The sequence below is a fragment of the Acanthisitta chloris genome, unplaced genomic scaffold, assembly GCF_000695815.1.
Source record: "Acanthisitta chloris isolate BGI_N310 unplaced genomic scaffold, ASM69581v1 scaffold6374, whole genome shotgun sequence".
Classification (NCBI taxonomy): domain Eukaryota; kingdom Metazoa; phylum Chordata; class Aves; order Passeriformes; family Acanthisittidae; genus Acanthisitta; species Acanthisitta chloris.
The window spans coordinates 1,407-8,909 of NW_008669752.1; the positions used below are offsets into that span (position 1 = coordinate 1,407).

A 7,503-nucleotide genomic window follows, 5' to 3' on the forward strand; every position below is an offset into this window, starting at 1 on the left:
ATTTTTCTCATGGCAGCATTCTCAACATTGTTTTTATGAATATCATTTGCATCATATATCTGTTGATTATAAGTAGCCCAAATCTCTCTGTGCAAATAGTAGAAAAAAAACCAAAGCAAAACAGAGGAAACAGAAATCAAGACAAAAGGAAAACAAATCAATATGGAGAAAAAGAATAATCCTATTGGATAGAGCTATTTGTTATAATCCTTGTAAGCCTTACTGACTGCTGAAAGCTATTCTGCTTGTTGTCAGAGAAGAGATGGATGGACAGAAATGTTCAGTGTGTATTATTTGTTTGATCTTTTCTGTTTATTTTGCATCTTTGGTCTCTGAATACCATGCCTGTGTTTTCCCTGCAAGTTTGCAGATGAGGTGGAAGGAGATAGGAGTCTATTCTATGTGTTTTAATCTGGATTTTCACTCCACTATAAAGTCTGTGCAAGTTACCCATAGCAGGCCATGTTTAAGGTCCTTTAAAAGAAAAAAATAGTAATTGTGTCTTTTTGTCCTTAAAGCAGTTGTGAACAGATCAGTTCCAGATGTCTGTGCAACTTGCCACATTCATGCTACGTGTCATCAAATTGAAGGAAAAAGTGTTTGCATCTGTAACTATGGATTTGTAGGCAATGGAAGAACCCATTGTCAAGGTAGGCTGCCTGTGTGTAAAGTGGCAAGAAACTCTGTACAATCCTAAAATACTCTTTCTTTACTAATATTAATGAATTCTTCAAAACATACTAAGTCATGTTTTGTCATTTCCTGGCAGAATTTCCCAAACATAGGGTATGTGTGGATTGTTTTTCCTTTCCAAAAGATTCCTACATGAGAAGTGTTGTTCAGCATTGTTTTATTATTGTGGCTGATAGTATCCTTCTAAGAGTCTCTCATACATGGCAAATCAACATGTGAATTAAAGAGCAATGCCAAATGCTGTGTCTTGAGTGTATGTAATAGCTTACCACTGCTTAAAGGGGATGGTCCTCTACCACTGATCTCTTTCACTCCATCTCTTCTCCATCCTTCACAAAACCCTGGCAGCTGCTGGACCCTGCACAGAGTTCAGTTTTCTCATTATTGTGGGAGAAACATAGAATGGTTTGAGTTGAAAGGGACCTTAAAGATCACCCAGTTCCAATCCCCTAGCCTGGCCTTGAACATTTCCGTGGGTGGGGCATCCGCAGCTTCTCTGGACACCCCGTTCCAGCACCTCACCACCCTCACAGTAAATTGTTTCTGAATATCCAGTCTAAACCTACCCCTTCCAGTTTAAAGCTATTGCTCCTTTGTCCTTGCCAAAAGTTCCTCTTCAGCTTTCCTGCAGTTACCTTTAGGTACTGGAGGGCTACAGTAAGGTCTCCTCAGAGCATTCTCTTCTCCAGACTGAACAACCCTAACCTTTTCAGCCTTTCCTCATAGGAGAGGTGGTCCAGCCCTCTCTGTCTTCATGGACTCCTCTCGACTCACTCCAACATGTCCATGTCCTTCTTGTGTTGGGAACCCCAGAGCTGGATGCAGTACTCCAGATGAGGTCTCAGAGGAGCAGAATAGACAGGCGGAATCACCTCCCTCGACCTTCTGGCCACACTGCCTTTCATGCAGCCCAGGATACGGTTGACGTTTTGGGCTGTGAGTGCACATTGATGGTGCATGTCCAGCCCCTCATCCATCAACATCCCTAAGTCATTCTCAGGAGGGCTGTTCTCAGTCCATTCTCTGCCCAGTCTGTGTTCCTGCTTGGGTTTGCCCCCACAGAGGTGTTCCATTAAGTGCTGCAGTCAGTGCATGCCGTAGGGAAGAGCAGAAGTGGAGAGCAGGGCGCTGTGGTTTCAGCAGCATTTAGAGCAAATGAAGCTGTATCATGAAACTGTATTCACAGTTTCATACGGGAATGACAACCTCTGTTGGTCTGAATACTCCGGCTTACTAGCAGTGTCCCAAAATACTTACAAAGAAAAACAGTGAAGAGAAGTCTGGTTACACAAGAATGAATGAGGGGGGGAGGGTACTCCACTTTTCTTAATCTCTCTCTGATGTGTTTTACTGGCAGATAAAGATGAATGCCAGATTGGAGCCACCAAGATTTGTGGAAATCATACACTCTGTCATAATACACATGGAAGTTTTTACTGTGTTTGCCTTGATGGATACCAAGCCTCCAACAACAACAAGACATTTATTCCCAATGATGGCACGAACTGTACAGGTAAGATAGCACAAAGAATCCTGAGCATAATGAATCCAGAACTTGCTTTTCCACTGCACAAATCTTTTTTTCCCATCACTGTGGAACTGACTTTGTAAAACTGTATCAGAGCACTTTCTGCTGCGAATGCAAAGTTTTACTTGACATCCAGGTTTCTAACAGCTATGAATTAGTTCCACTTCGCATTCTTTGCTGTGTTACAGATCATTGCTTCACAGTCACATTCAAACAAGAATCTTTTCAGAAGAAGAAGCTAGATTAAAGGAAATAAGATATTTATAGTTCCCTCAGAGTGTCATATTTGTGTTTAGTGTAGAATATTAGCCAGTTCCTTGTTGAAGTAATGAACTGTTGTAACTGATCAAGGTATGTGTGGATACGGAATTTTTCTGGGATTGTTGCAACAGGGGATAACATTGGAAACTATTTGTCAAGTAAACCAGAAATAATTCAAAAGATAGCTAACTACAAAATTGCGAGAATGCTTTTTCCAGATGCTTGAAGATCAAACAATAATAAACTCATTTGTTCCCAGAAAAGCCATCAGAAGCTGCACAGAATTCTTCATGGAAGAGTTAGGTTTGGGCCCTATATCAATTAATTTTAAAAAACCCTGTTATGAAGTTCATCGATTTTTCTCTGAATTTTTAGATGTAGATGAATGTGAGGAGTCTGGGCTGTGTGGTCACAATGCAAGATGTGTGAACACTGAAGGAAGCTACAAGTGTTACTGCAATGATGGTTATAAATTAGAAAATGGAAAGCTTTCTTTTCATCCAGATGGAAATGCAGTTTTGTGCAAAGGTGAGAGTCTTTGGATGCTGTTTTTGCTAGCAGATAAAATCATATGTTACATGATACAGTGGTAGCTGCTCTGGCCTGTGCTTTCAAGTCTGCAGGGCAGAAGACCTCTTTGGATTTTGCTGTATGATTTTTATTTTTCTTCTTGGGTTCAGTTTGTTCCAGTGATGACTGGATTGTAGAGTCAACACCAGGTATGATTCCTACAGGTTCCTAGCAGTGCTTTGGTGGGTGGGGTCAGCAAAGCTTAATAATGACATGAGGGTAGTGCAGTTGGTTAATGAATAGAAAGGAAGCGTGGTGTAAACCACTTGCTTATATAATCACACTGCATGAAGGGGAAGAGAGAATAAAGAGGTGGTAAGAGAGGTCAAGCCTAGGAGAGAGGAATTGTGAAGTAACAGTTTAGCTATTTGCTACATATTATGCCTCCTGCATTAATAAACTGTTCTGTTTATAATGCCTTAACAAAAAAACCCACCAGTAAAACCAAGTTTCCAATTTGAAACTGTTTCTTCTTTCCTCTTTAGTGTAGGTTTCCACAGATACAAACAATTAGCAGCATAAGCTATAGCTGTCAGTGTAGGTAATGAACCCAGGCATCCAGGTAGGAGCTAGATTATATCTGGATTATATCCAGCTTTTATTTCCAGATTATTGCCTGCACTGTCAGTAAAGCTCACTGCATGTTGCTTTCCAGTTTTTCTGGTTGGAGTGCTCTGCTTCATTTGCCAGAATTGCTGATAATCCTGCTTTTCTCGCTGACTTCCCCCTCCATATTCTTGGGTAGTGTGTCTGTACTGTGTTTCTTATGATGTAAGAGGAGGGAACCCTGTCAAGGCGGTGTGCTGAAGGAGTGTGGCTTTTGTATGCAGGCTGGTTCAATGAGATATGGGACTGAAGGGCAGACAATTTCATTTCAGCGTATCTGCAGTGCTTCACTCTTCCCATGCACAGGGAAATAAAGCTGTGCACTGGGACCTGTATCATTTGGCCATTGCTGTAACGAGACTGGCGCATGCAAAGCACCATCATATTGCAGTGTTTCCTCCCTGGTGTTATGAATAGCTCCACCTGCATGTTAGTAGAGGTGTAGCTCAGTAAGTGGATCCCTGTGTTCCTCCAGCTGTGGCCAGGGCAACTCTTCAACTCTGATCTTCTATCCCTTTGGCAACCCCTCAGAGTCATCAAATTGGGTGTATTTTGTGATGTGACTATGTAGTTCAGCTCATTTTAAAGTGGTTGTGTGTTGTGGGTTTTGTACTGTGAGATCTTTTAACCCAGTCTCTTTGCAGAAATTGGATGTGGTTCCCCTCCTGAAATGAAGCATGGCTACATCGTGGGGAACTACAGCTTGCTGCCAGGAAGTGTGGTTCATTATGAGTGTCAAGAAGGGTTTTACAGCAATGATGGAAAGGTTGCATACTGCACTGCAAATGAAACTTGGGAACCTGCTACTTTAAGCTGTAAAGGTGAAAAGAGTCTTAAATCTTTCTTAAATTCTTCATGAATGGGGTTTATGCACAGGAAGTATGTTTATGAAAGACAGTAGACTGTTTCCTCAATCTGAAGGCTAATTTTTTCAAGACCTGGCTGTTTGCAATAAAAGAAGAAAAGAAGAGGTTTTTGTCCACCTCTTGTCTTTAGTGTAGTGACATTTTCAGTGCTGATCCTTGCATTTTTACAGGTACTGCAATGTGTCCTTCTGCCTGTGAACTGGAGCCTAGAAAACAACTAATTTCTGTAGCATTTTATGGCACAGTCCACTGAGTTGGAAGGCATCAGTGACCTCTCATGACCTCTCATGAAAAGGCCAGTTTTTCTGGCACCTCATGAAGTTTATTCTGAAGCTTGACTGTATGTACCTGCTAAAGGGAAGCATACCACTCCTCATCTCTTGTTAGCCTTAATGATTTTAAGGACATTTATGCATGAGCAAATGTTTTCATATCTCTAAGGCATGAAGTGTCCTGTGACCATCTTTAAAACTTCCACTTGCTTTATTGTAGAACAATAAATTGCCCATTCGGTTGAAATATTACTGCTTACAAGTGCAGGATAGATTTCATGTTCCTGTGACTAGCTAGAAAGTCTGTTCATTGGTTAAATGACATATGAAGTCCTAGCCAGCAGAAGCTACACTGTGTATAACAATTCTATCATCCCGAAGATTGTCACTTAGCAAAGAGAGTTCTTTTTCTGAAACTACAAAAGCCCTTTTGGTTCCTAAATTTTCCCTTTTTTTTTCTTTGAGAGTGGATAGGAATATAGTGTTACTGTGTGTGTCTATGGGAAGTGAATAAAATAAGGATGCTGAATCAATGTGGCTGTGAAAAAATATTAAATACATTAAATTACATTCATAAGAATGGGAATATAAAACAATTTAATACTACATTACTGTCATCAGAAAGAAAACAATTTAAATAACATTTTTTTCCCAAAAAATAGAGGACAATGAATTTGAAAACAAAGTGGGGAGTGCCCAAAATCTTAAGAGGTCTGTAAAGAAAGCTTATGGAATGCAATCCTTGTGAGTTGTTGGTACACTTCTATTTGTTAATTTTTTTCAGAAATTGCTTTTTCATGTAATTTTTTTTAATTCCTACAGTCAAAGAATAGGTCAGGTCAGAGTTTCTGAGCACGTCTTAGGGTTAATTGAAATAAAATACATGATACACCAAGAAACAACCCATAAGTGAAAGGATAAACCTATTTCCCCTTTGTATTGCAAACTCTTTTCCGGGATTTCAATTAGGACTTCTCTTTTTGTACATCCAGCAAGTCTGAGGGTTTTTTTTTCTTCTAATGCTAGTAAAGGTACCTTTAAATAATTCTTCAGACGATTTTTGTGCTACTCACCTTCTTTGTGTCATGCATTTGTCAATGACAACTCAGCATGTTTGTGAATAGAGCAACTATTACAATGCATTTTCAATATGTAGATTCTTGCCTAAAACAGGAAGCTTTTGTATGTTGTAACCTTTTCTATGGTTTTGCACTTCTGTGGTCTTTATGGACTTTAAAATTCTGCTTTCTAAAAGCAGATTTCTGCTCATCTGCCTCCCGCTGTGTGTTGCTCACTGCAAATGGTATAGAACTAGCTTACCACGTGTAATCAGGTTTGTAAAAGCAGTGGAATCATTGAAGGTTTAAAAGAAAACTTGGGCATTTTCTCTATACTAGCAGCTAGCCTGATGAGGGTGCACAGATTTAGCCTGCCATTCTCAGAGAAAGGCAGAAAGATGTCTTTTCATCTGGCAGCAGATCTGGAGTAGCTGCAGCACTGTCACTCATAGTGGGACTGTTGCAGAAGACATGAGGAAGTGTTGGATTACTGCAGGAGAAGAGAGTTAGCTGGTAAAGATGAACTAAATACTTATGGGAGTGCCACTGACATTACTTCTGCTGGTTGACTAACAAGTTTATCTTCCTCTTCCTTTGTCTCCCCAGGTGTGGATTGTGGTGTTCCACCTCCTGTTTTGAATGCACGTCCAGCATCTGTAAGTGGGACCACATACAGAAGTGAAGTTACTTACAATTGTGTTCATGGTTACCTGATCGCAAGCGGCAATCGGACTGCAGTCTGCAATGCCAGAGGACAGTGGGATGGTCCTGATTTGGTATGCAAAGGTAAATTAAATCTGCCTTCAGTCTTGTTTAGCATAGATGCTATTTCAGCCACTGTAATAATTAGCAGTAATCCTCTTTGGGCATTCAGTTTGTACAGTCTTCCAGCCTAGAAGGTTCAGTCACAAAGCAAAAGCCATATATTGAACAGGTTTATTTTGCTAATATAGTTGCAGTAAATTGTTAAAACTTAACATTCCAAGAGCATCATTCCAGTGCATGCCAGACATTGGGATTACCATGAGATGAAAATTCAGCCTAAATTGCTGCCTGTTTTCTGGTACAATACCTGCTCTGTGGTTGAAGCCACAACTCAGAAATTGAACTGCTGTTAATCATTAGCATCCCCTCAAAATCCCCATATTCCGACAGTTTCCAGTTGCAAACTATGATTGTTCAAGCATGCTGTTGTTATTTGAGATGAGTCGAGTCCCTTATTTTACTATGATTTGGAAGAATGTAGCCTGAAGAGTTTCTTGAGAAGATGAAGCATAGAGGTACATTTATTTTAAAAGTGTTTTGGCCACAAAAATTTCTTTTTTTCCTCTGAGCTCATATTATTAATGAAGTGATGTCAGGATTATTACATTCTTTAGTCAGTTTTCACACTGGCACACCTTCACTTTTCTGTTTGTTGCATGATTAATTTCAGTTTATCCAGCAGGTTGAAATTAACTGTTTATTGCAATAAAATGCTTTTTTTCAATGCACAATGTGTATTACAACCATTCTAGTTTTAGAATCTTCTTTAATCTTCTTATTCTGGGTCACAAGTCTAAACTGAAGCTTTGCTGTGTTACACAGAAATGTGCTTCTGCATTTTCATCTGGTTACAGGATGGCTGTGGGCAGATAGGTGGAGCTAAG

General features: G+C 39.9%; 1 protein-coding gene across 1 annotated transcript in view; it reads left to right on the top strand.

Annotated features, from left to right (window-relative positions):
- Window positions 1-518: 518 nt before the first annotated feature.
- Window positions 519-7,503, top strand: part of SUSD1 (sushi domain containing 1) — a gene marked incomplete at both ends in the record, with an annotated part of 21,643 nt that continues 14,658 nt past the window's right edge. Inside the window, 5 exons of the mRNA XM_009073429.1 lie at window positions 519-650; window positions 2,051-2,206; window positions 2,858-3,010; window positions 4,303-4,479; window positions 6,461-6,640. Coding sequence (XP_009071677.1) covers window positions 519-650; window positions 2,051-2,206; window positions 2,858-3,010; window positions 4,303-4,479; window positions 6,461-6,640 — 798 coding nt within the window. The remainder of the gene's footprint in view (window positions 651-2,050; window positions 2,207-2,857; window positions 3,011-4,302; window positions 4,480-6,460; window positions 6,641-7,503) is intronic.